The sequence below is a fragment of the Marmota monax genome, unplaced genomic scaffold (genome assembly GCF_021218885.2).
Source record: "Marmota monax isolate L192 unplaced genomic scaffold, Marmota_monax_Labrador192_F-V1.1 WCK01_AAM20220418_F8-fsc00083, whole genome shotgun sequence".
NCBI lineage: Eukaryota > Metazoa > Chordata > Mammalia > Rodentia > Sciuridae > Marmota > Marmota monax.
Genome location: NW_026692848.1, coordinates 7,032,434 through 7,048,322, shown reverse-complemented (window position 1 = coordinate 7,048,322; position 15,889 = coordinate 7,032,434). Strand labels below are relative to the sequence as shown.

General features: G+C 35.8%; 1 protein-coding gene across 5 annotated transcripts in view; it reads left to right on the top strand.

Annotated features, from left to right (window-relative positions):
• Positions 1-15,889, top strand: part of Map3k4 (mitogen-activated protein kinase kinase kinase 4) — a 132,087-nt gene that overhangs the window by 62,516 nt on the left and 53,682 nt on the right. For 4 of the 5 annotated variants that reach the window (XM_058580953.1, XM_058580951.1, XM_058580952.1 and 1 more), the window contains exons 3-4: positions 7,309-7,499; positions 12,170-13,533. In XM_058580953.1, the coding sequence (XP_058436936.1) occupies positions 7,309-7,499; positions 12,170-13,533 (1,555 nt within the window). Of the gene's footprint in view, positions 1-7,308; positions 7,500-8,692; positions 8,783-12,169; positions 13,534-15,889 lie in introns of all 5 variants that reach the window. The other variant, XM_058580949.1, reaches the window with a different exon arrangement.

Here is a 15,889-nt window from a genome sequence, read left to right as displayed (position 1 = left end):
AAAGTAATGATCACTTAAAACCCTTTCATGGGTTTAAAATGAAAACAAAGTGTTTAAAGTTTTTTATGTGTAGCAGTTATCTATTATAGTTTAACAAACCTTATCACAGTTTAATATGAAAACCATTTATTACCTATCATTGTATTGAGTGGTTTTTCTGCTTGTTGTGTGTGTTGTTGGGACAGGGACAACTGAAGATCTGAAGAAGCTTGACTTTGACCTAGCCCTCTACTTCCTGCAGCCTCCATGTGGCTGGGTTGGGCCTCTTACCTCCTGGCTAGTTTCCCCTAGAGTACAAAGGAGGCCTCATTAAGGTTTAGGTTCAAAACTGGCCCACTTTCATTTTTGCTACATTCCATTGGTTAAACCAGTCACAGGGTCATTCCAAATTCTAGAGAAGGTGATTATATAAAAATGTGACTACCAAAAGGCCAGTTTCATCAAAGGCCATCAAAGTCATAGCCACCACAGTATATTCATTTTTTTCTATTTGTATGTTTAATTTTTAATGCTTTTAATATACATATTTTAATTAACTGGCCAAATACAAGTTCTCAGTGGCATTGGATCAGAAGACTTCTAAATGAAAAGTGTTTGCAAGAAAATACATAATAATTTGTTTAAAACATGAAAACTTTTGTTCTTATTCCTAAATGCAGGGGTATGGGGATTTCAGTCCATGTTAATCTGACTCAAGCCATTTGTCTTCCAAAATCATTATTGTCTACACCATACCTAATTGCTACCATAGATAGTCTTGTTGGCATTCAGGGTTTCAGTATTGCTTAAGCAACAATATTGCCAGAAGTCAACAATCTTTAATACTTGAAGCTTTTTAAAATTTTTTATTATTTATAAAAATAATGAAAAATAATTGTATTCTAATGTAATTTAAAAATCTATCACAGATAAAACTACTAAACTCAGGAATTCATTTGTAAGAAGTTGTTGAAATCAATCAACAAATACATGAAAAAATGCTCACCATCTCTAGCAATCAGAGAAATGCAAATTAAAACCACTCTAAGATACCATCTCACTCCAGTAAGAATGGCAGCCATTATGAAGTCAAATAACAAGTGCTGGCAAGGATGTGGGGAAAAAGGTACACTTGTACATTGCTGGTGGGACTGCAAATTGGTGCGGCCAATTTGGAAAGCAGTATGGAGATTCCTTGGAAAGCTGGGAATGGAACCACCATTCGATCCAGCTATTCCCCTTCTTGGACTATTCCCAAAAGACCTAAAAAGAGCATACTACAGGGATACAGCTACATCAATGTTCATAGCAGCACAATTCACAATAGTTAGACTGTGGAACCAACCTAGATTACCATTAAACAGGGACAAGAGGTGGGAGGGAATGGGAGAGAGAAGGGGAATTGCACGGAAGGTGGAAGGAGACCCTCATTGTTATACAAAATTACATATAAGAGGATGTGAGGGGGAAGGGAAAAAAAGAGAAATGTGTTACAGTAGATGGGGTAGAGAGAGACAATGGGAAGGGAGGGGAGGGGAGGGGAGGATAGGAAGGGGATAGGAAGGGCAGCAGAATACAACAGACACTAGTATGGCAGTATGTATAAACGTGGCTGTATAACCAATGTGATCCTGCAATCTGTACATGTGGGAAAAATAAGAATTCATACCCCATTTGAATCAAATGTATGATATATGATATGTCAAGGTCATTGTAATGTTTTGAGCAACTAATAAAACAAAGAAAAAAAAAAGAAGTTGTTGAGCATATACTGTTACCAGGGACTTTTGTGGGCGCTGGAGAGATGGTGGTAAGGAATACATATGTGTTCCTGTCTGTTTGGAGCTTCATTTGTAGTTGAGGAGAGATGAAGAAAACCATAAACCATATACTTTTTTAAAAAAAATATTTATTTATTTTTAGTTGCAGTTGGATACAATATCTTTAAGTAATTAATTTATTTTTATATGGTGCTGAGGATGGAACCCAGGGCCTCGCCTGTGCTAGACCAACTCTCTACTGCTGAGCCACAACCCCAGCCCTTATAAACCATATACTTTAAAAAATATTTTTGTTAAAAAAAAAGGTGAATTTTAGTTAAAACACAAAATGTCTGAGCATCTATCCTGATAAATAATGGGAGATCAGCAAGGTTTGCAAAGGCCTTGTGCTGGAATTAGTGCAGAAGTTACAGAGTGAATGCTTGGTAAGCAGAGGTTTGACAGTTCATGTGGAAGTTAGCTGATGAATGTTCAGATGTAGTCTTTCAAAGTCAACTAACTTATTAATAAATTGGGTCTTGAAGAAATAGGAACCAACCATGTACTTTCAAACTCAGATACCTTTGAATTATGATGCAGGCCAAGTAAACTCTACAGATTCTTAAAGAAAAGAAACCTAAAGTCAACCACTCTGCCCAGACCTCTCCTCTGTTTCCCAGTGGCAGAAATTTCCCTTTAATTACTATGTGCTGAAGAACAGTTGGTGGTGAGGAGGAGGTGAAAAAAAGATGAGTACTGCCCTTCTTAAACGAATAAAATACTTTTTTTAATTTCTGAAATCATTACTGAATAACTTAATGAAGTTAAAAAAAAAAAAACTTATGGGCTTTTGCAGAATGACATGTGTTTGAACTTGTGTAACCTAACTGCATTTTACAAATGAGCTGTTTCAGGCTTTATTGTGCTTTACCTAATATGTTAGAGTAGAACTGTTTAACCCCAGTTACTTGAATTTTTATCTTCTTTCCATGCATTTTTCATTAAAAACTATCCAGACTTCCTTGGATTGAGTTCAAGACATACTTTTCTTTGACCAGATTCTGGTGTAAAGTGGGTAGTACTTAGCAGGGTTATATGTTGAAAGAGTGAGCCATTTCTTTTTGTGACTGTCAGAAGTTTAGTACCAGAAAGACATTTCACATTTGAATGTTTTTAAACACAAATAAGGCAAAAAGTAGACCTTGTACCACTTTTCTCATCCAGAGTAATTGGCATCCACGTGAACCTTCCAAACCAGTCAGCTAACCACTGGTGTGTATGGTTAATTGAAATGATGCAAGTTCTTTTGAACTTACCTCCTGTATTTATTTTCCTAGATTTTGTGTACAATTTTTTTTAAAAAAGTTACAAACTATTGCTTGGTATCTTCCCTATACTATATTACTTCTAAGCTAAGGCTACCAAACATAAGTTGCCTTTCTTCGCTGCGTTGAAGATTTTTCACTGATTTTCAGCAATTTGTTTATGATGTGGGTAATGAAAAACTCATAGTTTAATAGTTCTCCTGCTTGGAGTTCATGGGCTTGCTGGATCTGTGAACTTTATATTTGAAGTTTTCAGTCCTTATTTCTTTAATTATTTTTTCTGTGTCTTCTCTAATTTTGGACTCTAGTAATGGAAATGTTAGATTGTTTTAATATTGTCCAGTGGGATATTGAGACTCTGCTCCCTCCTCCCCCAATCTTTTTCTCTCTGATTCATTTTGGAGAGTTTCAGTTACCATGTCTTCATGTACTGATCTTTTCTTCCGCTGTGTCTAATTTACAGTTATTCTGACTAGAGTGTTTTTCATTCAGGTATATTTTCCTCTCTAGTAAGTTCCATTTGAGTCATTTCTAGTATTGACTCTTCCTTTAGTGATTTTTGATAGGATAGCAGACATGAATTTATTTACTGGATGTTTGACTTTTAAACATTTATTTTAAATAACGTTGAATTTTGTTCTGACAGGTAATTGAGTTACTAAATTACTTGGTTGGACTGTAAACCAGTAACATTTCTGACCAGGGTGAATACCATTTTGGCTAAGTAAATCCTAAGGAAGTACAAAATGCATAGCTTTACCATCATGTGATACCTGCCATAAAATTCATGTTAATTTTAAGTGTGGTACCTTGGAGCACCACATGACATCTTTCCTAATTCATTTTTTCTGATGCATAATGAAAAAGGGAATATGAAGTGTGTTACATTTCATGTTGTTTATGACGGTATTCATCTTCATTTCAATGGGATTCTTTAATGTCTGCTGTTAGAATAGTTAAGTAATTTGGAAATACTTTGAAGTCAGTAGTTGTTTATTGTATCCTTGTGAAGGTATAAAGACTAAGACTTTTTGTTTTGTTATAGATGACAGATTTGGAAACAATAGATTGTCAGATTCTGTAGAATTTTATTACAAGGATTTATTCTTCTACTTTTATTTGGGGAGTGCAGCCAAGTGAATTTTTTTCATGTGTGGGGAAATAATTTGTCCACAGTTGAAGACAGTTCAACACAAATCTCTTCCTGTTTCCCTAATTTAAAATCTCATGAGAATTGTCTTTTTATTAAATTTGCTTTCTTAGGCTCTTTAGCTGCTTAAAACACAGGATTCAATTCTATTTTATGTAGATCAGATGAGGGTACGTATTTCTTTTATGTCATGACTGTCCTCAGGTCAGGGGGCTTACCATCTGTGTCACTGAGGTTTGACATTGTTAGTCCCTCTTCAAAAGACCCTGTTTCGCTTTATTTTACACTAATTGAATTTATTCATCTACACACAACTGCTAGACACTGGTAAAAGAGACCATTTTATATTTTGCATAGTCCTTTATTCCCATTATTTGGTTTGATTCTTAAACAAAACAAAACAAAAAATGCTTCATAAGTAAATTTCCTAAAGCTTTTCAGATTGTAGACTAATTTTAAATTAGTCTCCTTACTGGTCTTGGAAAAATTTAGAAGTGTGTGCTTTATCCATGCAGGAGAGCTGGGACTTGGCATCCCATGACTGCAGAGGGCATGTTCTGAATGAGTTTTCGTTTGCTATTTCATAGCTGACTCCATTTTTCTATTTATCCCACTATTCCATGCTGCCTAGCTTTGATGAATTTAATTGACCAAATGTTTGTGGTATGGTTTTCTAGTGATTTCCATTTTAATGTATGAAATATGTTGTTGTAGAAAAGCATTGAAATCTGTGAGCATTACGCTGGACAGTATTGGTGGCACATAAATAATAAAATGCAAAATCATTTTCTATAATATTTATTTTGAATGTATTACTGGGGAAATTAAGTAAAACAAAATCCTTATATTGCTGTGTTTGAAAGAATTTAAAAGACATTAAAATGGTTTTCAGTTCTATACTCTTTGTGCACTTCTTTCTCAGTGTGGAGTAGGTGAATACACAGAAATAGAGTCTAAATATTTATTATTTTTATTTTGTAAATGTATCACCATCTAACTGGGCTGGTGACCTATGCTGGGTTCACAAAATCTGACTACATCAATAACTGAGAAAATGTTGAAGAAAGCATGCATGCACTTTCAAAATCCGGGACGGCTCCCATGATCTTAGGGGTCCATTGGAAAGAGAGAGAGAGCCAACTGAATTCTTTATTTTTATATAGGGGGCACAGAAAGGGAGGTTCCATGGAAAATGCCATCCAAAAAAGGTAAGGGGTAGTATTACCAAGGAACAAGAAGGCAAACCTACTCCATTGGGTAATGCCCACTCCCAAAGCTTTGCTCCTCTGCTCTCCATCTCTATGGTATCCACCTGCTTCTGTGTGCAGGGAAGCCAGTCTCCACATTTCCATCACTCAAAGCTAGGGGGTGTTCAGCTCTTGTGTGGCAGCTCCTGACATAAATGTGCAAGGAAGAGGTTTTAAATTTGTTCAAGGCCCACATAGGTAGTTGGCAGCAGAGCCAGTATTTGAATCTAAGTCCATTCATAGGTCCACAAAGCCTATGCTGTTTATCATTTAATTATCCACTAAAACAAATGAAGAAGAAATGATCTTAACATTTATAACCATGTTCTTTAATCATCTAAATCAACTATTTTATAGTAAACAAAAGAAATGTATATAAAAATATTCCAAGTTAATCTCTAAGTTGTACTGTTTGTTGTATGTCTTTATGAGACTTAAATAGTAAATATAGCTTGCCTAAAGAAACAGATTTTCTCATTGTTTTAGTTGACTTTCAGGCCGTTTGACTTGCATATCTTACTGTGTGCACAGTTGGGAGCAGGCAGGTGTGCTCACACTGTATCTAGAGTGGCTGATAAAAGTACATCATTGAAAAATCAGTGTGTGACAGCTCAGGGTTGTTAAAAATATAATTTAATACTACTGTAAATTGGTATAATTCTGCAGAATTTCTATTTTTCAAAAGGTAACCTATTTTTTGAGTTTTTGTTTAGTTTAGTAATGGTATTGTTATTATTATGGTAAGATGATGACCTTAGAGTGGTTTTTCTTTTTCCTTATGATTTTGAATTAACTTGGATTTTATATCAGGACGTAAGTTGCCAGAAAGAAAACTGTACACTGAATATAGTTGAACTGTATTTTATAAAGAATATTCATAATGAGGTAAACCATGATGATACTCACTTGGAAAGAATTTTGTGATGAATTCCTTCCAGTTTGCTGTCTTGAAGTGTGTTTGCCGTTTGATTAAATTTTACTTTGCTAGTTTTGCAAAACTAGAATGTTATCAAAATAGTCATACCATTTGAGAAATTGGCTGGGGGTAAAGAATTGATAGGCAATATTTTCAGAGAACAAGTTAATAAGGGATTGCATTTTGTAGGTGAAGAGAAGTGAATTCCTTTTTCCCCCACATTCCCACCTGAACTCAGCTTTGCACTGTCTCCCCGCCCCCCCATTTTTTATTGTGTTAAAATACATATAATGTAAAATTAACTATCTTAACCATTTCTAAGGGGCTCCGTGGTGTCAGGGCTTATATTATGTTGTATAGATGTAGTTCTTTCAGATAACTTAGAAAAATGGACCTGTCACACTGTGTCTGTGCTTTGTTCTTTGCTGCATGGGCCATAAAGTATTCCTTTATTGCTCCCTATTCTGTCTTTGCCCTTCAGAGAGAGGAGCAAGGTTCTGAGTTGAGAGCAGGACTGAACTTGCCCACTCATCAATTGAGCTTGTCAGTAGCTAGCTCTTAAGTCCATTTTTAGTTCTTTTTCTGATTTGTATCTTCTAGTCCTTTGCTGTTTTTTCCCTTAATTTGTAAGTTTTTAGTTTTAAACTTCATTAAAGTCAGAAAGAGCTCTGGAAATATCAGAGGTAGCATCTCAGTTGTCCCATGTTGTGCTCTCTGTTGTTCACACCAGAGCAGCAACAGTCACAGTCATTGATCCCTTTGAGTGAAAGAAGGTCTCACTGAGTTTTCACAGGTGGAAATAGAGAAGGATTATAATGCTGAGGAGACATACACATAGCATTTTAAGGGGTTCTTTAAAGACTGAAATCAGTTGAGTTTGAGGTCACTTGACATATTACTCAGTGTTTTCTCTCCCTACTGTCTTTCACAGGCAAGCGTACACATTGGGAGATTCAGCTTGCAAGAGTCCTGAATCTGATCCTGAGGACTTTTCTGATGAAGCAAACACAGAACATCCGTATGGCACCTCTCCTCCCAGCACTCCTCGACAGATGAAACGAATGTCAGCCAAACACCAGAGGAATAATGTAGGGAGGCCAATTAGTCGATCTTATTTGAAAGGTGAGTCTTGTACTTAAAAAGATAAACATGAAAGGGCACTGCATATAATATTTATATAATGGTATATAATATTGTTAAGATATGTATATTATATATTAGTATATACTATTTATATGATATGTAGCTGTTGGTTGATACTTTCAACAATAAGATTAGGGGCTGAGGTTGTGGCTCAGAGGAAGAGCGCTCACCTAGGTTTGATCCTCAGCACCACATAAAAATAAAATAAAGGTATTGTGTCTACCTATAGCTAAAAACAACAACAACAATAATAACAAAATAAGACTAGTAATTCCCTTTATTTTAAATTTGAATTTAATGCTGCTTTTAAATTTTCTTAATTTTTGTATTGTTACCATTAGCAATATTGTTAATAGAGGAGACAAATAATTATCTAGAGGTAGAAAGGTTTGTCCTGAGTTATTGGTTAAAGTCAGTGATGTGAGGCATTTGAAGATGTGAAAGAGGCCAAGTGTTTTCCCGTGTTTTAATCCAAGATGACCAAGTATAAGATTGATGGCCCTTTCTTATTCTTTTAATCTCTTTAAGTTGAAATTTTTAGATTCTGTCCATCCAGAAATGGTGTATCAAGAATTCATGGAGAGATAGCCAGGCTTTCCTTCCCTGAATTCCTTAGACCACCTGAGAGCTCTGCCATCTACCAGTGACCTATAGTGCTGTAGGGCTCTCTCTGTTGCTATGGAGCCACTAGATGGTATCCTGCACCTTGTAACCTTGGATGGAACCTGTTTTCTACTTTTAGAAATTTTAGAGCTGGAAGGGAGCTCAGGCCACTTAAGTGTCTTCCACTTTTCTGTTTGGTAGGATCCAAAATCCAGTTAGTATTCCTAGAAGTTGAGAGTGTTTTTTGTTTCCACTTCCTCCTGTCTGGTCCCCGCTGCTCTTTTTGGAGGTAGGTGAATTGAACCATGCAGAGCTGGGCCTCCTTGTGTCTCACATATGGCCTGGAACCTTATATCACTGAAAACTTAGGGTTTTGGTTTCTCTGTTAAATTTAGAAAACCACTTGCCCTAAAACAGATTCCACGGTAATAAGTGAAACTCATCCACCTATTACCATGCAAGACCATAATTTTATTCCTTATCTCATCTGAGAAGCTTTTCCCTGTTGACCTCAAGCTCATCCTTGTCTCTCCTTTTCCTTAGTGGGTTCTTTCTTTCTCTTTGGCCAGTTTCCTTTCCATACAGATTTCTTCAGTATGTGATCTCTCATGGCTTGTTCCCTCTGCATACCCCTTGGAGCTCTTCAAGAGGAAAGGGAGGTAAGAGTGGTGGGTCATTGTACTTCCACTTGAGTGCATTCTTATCCAGAGAGCAATTCCCAAACAGCCAGGAGTCTTTTCTTTCACACAGATGATGATTTTCCCATAGAAGGTGATTTTTTAAACTGTTTAAAAACTTTATTTGCAGTAGGTTGTTAACTACTTGTCATTCTTACCCTTTTGGAAACAAATAGCTTGCTATTTATAATTTGTCATTCTGAAAATCAATCCTTGTTCATTTTCTCAAAGAAATTTACCCACTTTTCTTATCTAAAATAGATACCAGTGAAGTAGCCACTACGGAATCCATATTAGTTAATAAATAAATATTTGATTTGTATAGATAAGATGAAAAGATGCTGGTAGTATATCCTCTTTTTCTTTACTTGTTGGTTCATGATATTTTAGAAAAGGAATTGAGGACACAGTTCCCCTATTTTATAGAGTGAGAAACTGAGGGCCAGGGCTTAAAGCTATGTCTTTACAACTGGAAGGCTTGAGGGAGTGGAAGGGCTATTACCACTACTTCTCAAGGGATACAGTGTGGACTTTCTTCTAGTGCAGGCAGAAGCAATAAACTTATTAATTGAAGGTAATACTTGTGTGATATCTGAGGATATCCTTGCTCTAATGATCATTTCATATTTTCAGGGAAACATCGTGTGTAACTGTTTATGCTTTCTCACTTGAGAGGAGATAAGGCCAGTGTTTTAAATTTTAGACAACACATATATGGTCCATCAGTAATGGGCTTTGGGGTATAATAAAAGTTCATCAGTGATGTTAATGGTTTACACATATTCTGCAGAGCCATTTCTAGGTGTGCATGAATGGTGGAAATTCAGTTGTCTAATGTCTTTAAACATATGAACCATACTGCTTGTCATTGGCTGCTTTCATTTTAACTATAAAGTTCTTTTTATAAGTTTTTCATATTCTTCTGATTTGTCAGGAACTATTGGTGATTTTCCAAATGCAAAAAGTATTCAGAGTTTGCTTTTGTTATACTACAGAAATTGTATTTTAAAGCCACTTGGGAGATAGGTGTTTTACTTGCCTTAAGCTGTTGGGAACTAGTTTTGTAGTCCTGTAATTAAAACTTGCAACATAGAACATTCTGTGTCTCTGACTTCTGTACTTGTGACCCATTTTCCTTTGCAGAGGCTCTGTTTGCATTGACTTTTTGTTAATTACAGGGGGATTTAGTATTAGTAGAACACTGAAAAAAATTAACCTGTCCATCATAACGGGCTTTGGGGTATACTAAAAGTTCATCAGTGATGTTAATGGTTTAACACAAAATGTACAGTGTTTAGGGAAATTTGAGTCTAAACCTATAGATGTTTTTGTAACACTCTAGTGTTTTTCTCAAATCTCCTTTAAATTGATAAGTCCTTTATGATTTTGTAAAGGTCTGTTTGGTCATTAAACGCTAGAAAGTACTCTTCTGTTTACTTGTACCATCATAAATATATTTGCAAAATGTAGCTACTGCTGAGGTAGACTGATGGATACATACTGGCACATTTATTTGTACTGTAGTTTATACTAAGTTTAAATTGCATTATTATTTAAACTTAGATTATGAATTTCTATTTTGTATATACTCTTCAGAGCAAATGTGTTTTGTGTTTTGGGGAAAAAAATAAGTGTTTCTGTCTCCCTTTGCCTTCTTTCCCAGTTTGCTTTTCCTTATACACAATGGATTGTATATCCTAATATTTAATTACTACTTTATGTAAATATAGATTTTTAAAAATTCTGTAATCTTGTAAGGTAAACTTAACAAGACTTGTGTATATACGTATGACCTACAAAATTAGTTTTTTAGGCCTGCTAAAATGAGATTATATCAGTGCCGAAAAGTTAAATTATGACCTTGCTTTGGTCCTTTTGATTGTTGCCATAAAGATTTAGACTAAGTATTTTCATGGTCTGCAACTTTATAAATATAGCATAGATTTGGCTAGTCTTCTGGAATTATTAATGTCATTCCAGAAATTTTTGATTAATTCTGTTTCACTTAGGACCTTTAAATCATGGAAGAGCAAGCACAATTATATAAGGAAAATAATTCTTTTTCACTCTTCTCTATTACTTTCAAATTATAAACTTTATACAGACATTTTGTGGCTATTATCAGTAATGCTTTATACCACATTAATTTTCTAAGTTTTTTTAATCCTAAACTCTAATAAAATTGTTTTTTGTTATATATGATTTTATTTTCTTTAACCCAAAGCTGTTTTCTTGGGATGCACATACTAGTTAATACAACCTTTTGTTCTATGTCCTCATTACCTCTCTTCGTCATACTTTTCCTGATTGTTCTTTCATAATATCCTGCTGTTAAAGTATATCTCTGTATTCTATAGATTCATATCTTTGGATTTCTTCCCTGAGCCTAACACCTGTATTTTAGTTACCTAGAGACATCTGTACCTGACTGTCTCACAGTGCCCTCAGTTTTAGTATGATAGAAACTAAGCTCATTAATCTCCACTTCCAATCCTCATAGCACAACACTGTGTATATCATTCTGTTTCTTTGTAGGAAGAATATACAGTGAATTCCAAAACTTGGAATTATTAAAACTTTTACAGTTATCTGAAGGAAATATGTGATAGTTACTTTGTTTGCATTAATTTTGAATGATTGTATGCCAGTACTAAAGACTGGACAGATTATATTGAATTAATTTATGAGTCTTAACATGTTATCACTTATTTGTTAGTGGCAAAGAAGAAATAAGGAATTAAATAAACTAAAGTTAATATTTTTGCTTATCTTTTGTCAGGGGCTAGGTTTGTTGCTCAGTTGTTGAGCACTTGCCTAGCATATGTGAGGCACTGGGTTTGATTCTTAGCACCACATAAAGATAAATAAGTGAAATAAAGGTATTGTGTCCACCTACAACTAAAATTAAAAAAAGAAAGAATTCTTACATTAGTTTACTACAGTGAGATTAATGATGCAGAAGATCTAAGTGATTTGCTCATGACAAAGGCAGGAATTGAATGTTTTTGAATTCAGGTTCTGTCAGCTCTCCCATGGCATTTGTTTTTACTTACATTGAAGGTGATAGCTTAAAGAAATTTGATGAAATGCTTTGATAACTGCATTTTGTAGTGCAGAGGTAAACAAGTAGTTTTAGTTAGTAGGCGTGAATTTAAAAGAATACAGCACATATGATGTATCAAGGAAAATGAATATAATTTTTTTTAGAATTTTAAAGAGAACTATATTTTGATTCTTTAAATGTTTAGCCTTTGGTATTTCCCACCCCACAATAATGGTCTCATTAAATACATGTGAATATCAATTTTTGAAAATATTGAGCAGCTTCATATTTTAGAGTTACATAATATTCTGGTTTTTTTTTAATAGAAAAAATGAATGCATCAAATCAGCCTCCACATAAAGACACTGGGAAAACAGTGGAGAATGTGGAAGAATATAGCTATAAGCAAGATAAAAAGATCCGAGCAACTCTTAGAACAACAGAGCGTGATCATAAGAAAAATGTACAGTGCTCATTCATGTTAGACTCAGTGAGTGGGTCTTTGCCAAAAAAATCAATTCCAGACGTGGATCTCAACAAGCCTTACCTCAGCCTTGGCTGTAGCAACGCCAAGCTCCCGGTTTCTGTGCCCATGCCTATAGCCAGGACCGCACGCCAGACTTCCAGGACTGACTGCCCTGCAGATCGTTTAAAGTTTTTTGAAACCCTACGACTTCTGCTAAAGCTTACCTCAGTCTCAAAGAAGAAGGATAGGGAGCAAAGAGGACAAGAAAATACTTCTGCTTTTTGGTTTAACCGATCAAATGAACTGATTTGGTTAGAGCTACAAGCCTGGCATGCAGGACGGACCATTAATGACCAGGACCTCTTTTTATATACAGCCCGTCAAGCCATCCCAGATATTATCAATGAAATCCTTACTTTCAAGGTTAATTATGGAAGCTTTGCCTTTGTTAGAAATGGGGCTAGTTTCAATGGTACTTCAATAGAAGGGCAGTGCAAAGCTCCTCACGGAACAAAGAGTATGGGTTACTCAACATACCATGAGCACCTCCAGCGCCAGAGGGTCTCATTTGAGCAGGTAAAACGGATAATGGAGCTGTTGGAATATATAGAAGCACTTTATCCATCGCTGCAGGCTCTCCAAAAGGACTATGAAAAATATGCTGCGAAAGACTTCCAGGACAGGGTGCAGGCACTCTGTTTGTGGTTAAACATCACAAAAGACTTAAACCAGAAACTGAGGATTATGGGCACTGTTTTAGGTATCAAGAATTTATCCGACATTGGCTGGCCAGTGTTTGAAATCCCTTCCCCTCGACCATCCAAAGGTAATGAGCCAGAAGATGAGGGCGAGGACACAGAGGGAGAATTGAAGGAATTGGAAAGTAGTGCAGATGAAAGTGAAGAAGAGCGAATCTCCCACCCGAAGGTACCAGAAGTCAGGCCGTCTGTAGACAGCGGTTTCCATGTCCAGTCACGAGACTGTGTGTCCAAGAAGCCTGAGAGACTGGAATCTGAGGAGGAGTCTGTGGGCTGGGGAGCGGCAGACTACAGCACCGAAGCGGGCTTCAGTAGACATTGTCTGACTTCTATTTATAGGCCTTTTGTAGACAAAGCCCTGAAGCAGATGGGGTTAAGAAAGTTAATCTTAAGACTTCACAAGCTGATGGATGGCTCCTTGCAAAGGGCACGCCTAGCGCTGGTAAAGAATGATCGTCCAGTGGAGGTAGGTGTCAGTAGGCATCAGTACCGTAGTGTCCTTAGTTCTGTCATTTATTATAAACTACAGTGTAAGTTGTCGGTTATTATGTACTTCCATAATGCTGATATTTCAAGCATTATTAGCACCACATAAAGATAAATAAGTGAAATAAAGGTATTGTGTCCACCTACAACTAAAATTAAAAAAAGAAAGAATTCTTACATTAGTTTACTACCGTGAGATTAATGATGCAGAAGATCTAAGTGATTTGCTGGAATCTGAGGAGGAGTCTGTGGGCTGGTCTCCACTCCTCGTGGCAGCTCTCTTTCACTACATAACTTTGTGAATGACATATAAACTACATGTATGTTGTGTTGGTTATTATGTACTTCCATAATGCTGATATTTCAAGGCATAATAGGAATTACTATAAATTACACATTTAATTATTTCTATAAAGTACCATGATAAATGGATCTATGAATACCATAAGAAATTTAATGAATTAAGGTCAAGGTGATATGCAAAGGGGAAAAGCCCAACCATATAAATGTAGGATGGGGAAGGATAGGCTAGTGTAAATAAGGAGGGAGGAAAGTCACAGTCCTGGGTGACTTGCAGGTAGTTACAGAAAAAGTTAAAGTCATACTCAGGTATTTTTAAGTGGATGTGGTATTCACAGATACAACTTTTTCCTTTTACCCTTTGACATAGATTACTCCCTTTTGAGTAGCATTTCCAGTTTTGGTTACTATATTTTAAAGAGATGTGAATTGTAGAGAAATGTAAAAATGACCAGAGGAAAAAGTGTATACTATTTGGTAAAGTTATAGTGTTCACTATAGAGGATAGAAATTTAAGGGAAGTCTTGATTATTATTAAATGTTTTTTTTAGTATGTGTCTATTTTTGAGAAATCAGTGTATTATTGGAGGAAGTGGCTTAAAAACAGTATAGATGTAAGTTTTCATAGCACCTTAGGAATTCCTTACTGTTAAGTGTGGCAGAACTAGAAAGGGCCATGTCATGGCCCTTGTTCTTTTTTTTTTTTCCTTTCCTGAATTAAAAACATATTTATTTTTGTTTTTTTAAGAGTACATTTTTAAATTAATTTTTTAAAATTTATATATGACAGCAGAATGGATTTCAATTCTTACTACACATATAGAGCACAATTTTTCACACCAATACAAAGTATATTCACACCAATTCATGTCTTCGTACATGTACTTTGGATAATAATGTCCATCACATTCCACCATCATTTCTAATCCCATGTCCCCTCCCTTCCCGTCCCACTCCTCTATCCTATCTAGAGCTTATGTATTCCTCCCATGCTCCCCCTCCCTACCCCACTGTAAATCAGCCTCCTTGTGTCAGAGAAAACATTTGGCATTTGGTTTTGGGGGATTGGCTAACTTCTCTAACTCCATCCATTTACCTGCAAATGCCATGATTTTATTATCTTTTATTGCTGAGTAATATTCCATTGTGTATATGTGCCACATTTTTAAAATCCATTCATCTATTGAAGGGCATGGGATATTGTTCTTAAGAGTCCAAAAATAGTTCAAGCAATATTTTCCTCTTTTTCTGAGTATGTATGTTCATCTGGCTTAAATAAAAAGCACTGAAATTAAGTGAAATCACTTGTACCTGTTAGTCTGTGATTGAAATTTTATTAGCCCTATACATACATACATACTTGCCTGCATACATACATACATATGTATATGCTTGTTTTTTAATTGAGTTTATTATGTGATCTGACTTGCTTTGGAGTCAGAACTGATAAAACAGAAGGCGTTTCTCTAAGATGGGAAACATAAGAGAATCTGAATTTGCACGCTTTTCTTTGATTCTGATGGCCAGATCATGAACCTTTAGGATAAGGGGGGGTGAGAGGGGGTCAAGCATTTGCATAAATATAGCAAAATCTTTATAAGATGAATCAGTACTCTTAATAGTATTTTAACTTTGTGAATAATGTCAGTATTTTTTTTTGAGTACACCTTTTTATTAGAGTAAATAAGTTTTATTTCCTTGTGTTCTGTGAATCACTATACTACAACTGTATTACAATGCCGGTTTCAAAATCAATAGCAAAACTGTAGCTAGGAAATATGAGTTTGTCATATGTTTCAAATGGTGAATTGGTTTCTTTGGTCTAGATTTTTGGCGGGGTGTTTTAATTTCATCAAGACCCATGTGGGCAAGACCAGGTTGGTGTTTGATTTGTAGAAGCACAGTTTTGAGGTAACATGAGCCAAGAAGCCCTGACAGTGCGACTCGTCTCTGACTCATTGGTTCTCCTAGAAGGTGTGGTGCCTATGGGGAGGGCAGGGTGGGCACAACGCTGGCTTTCTGTGAAGTGCTCTGCA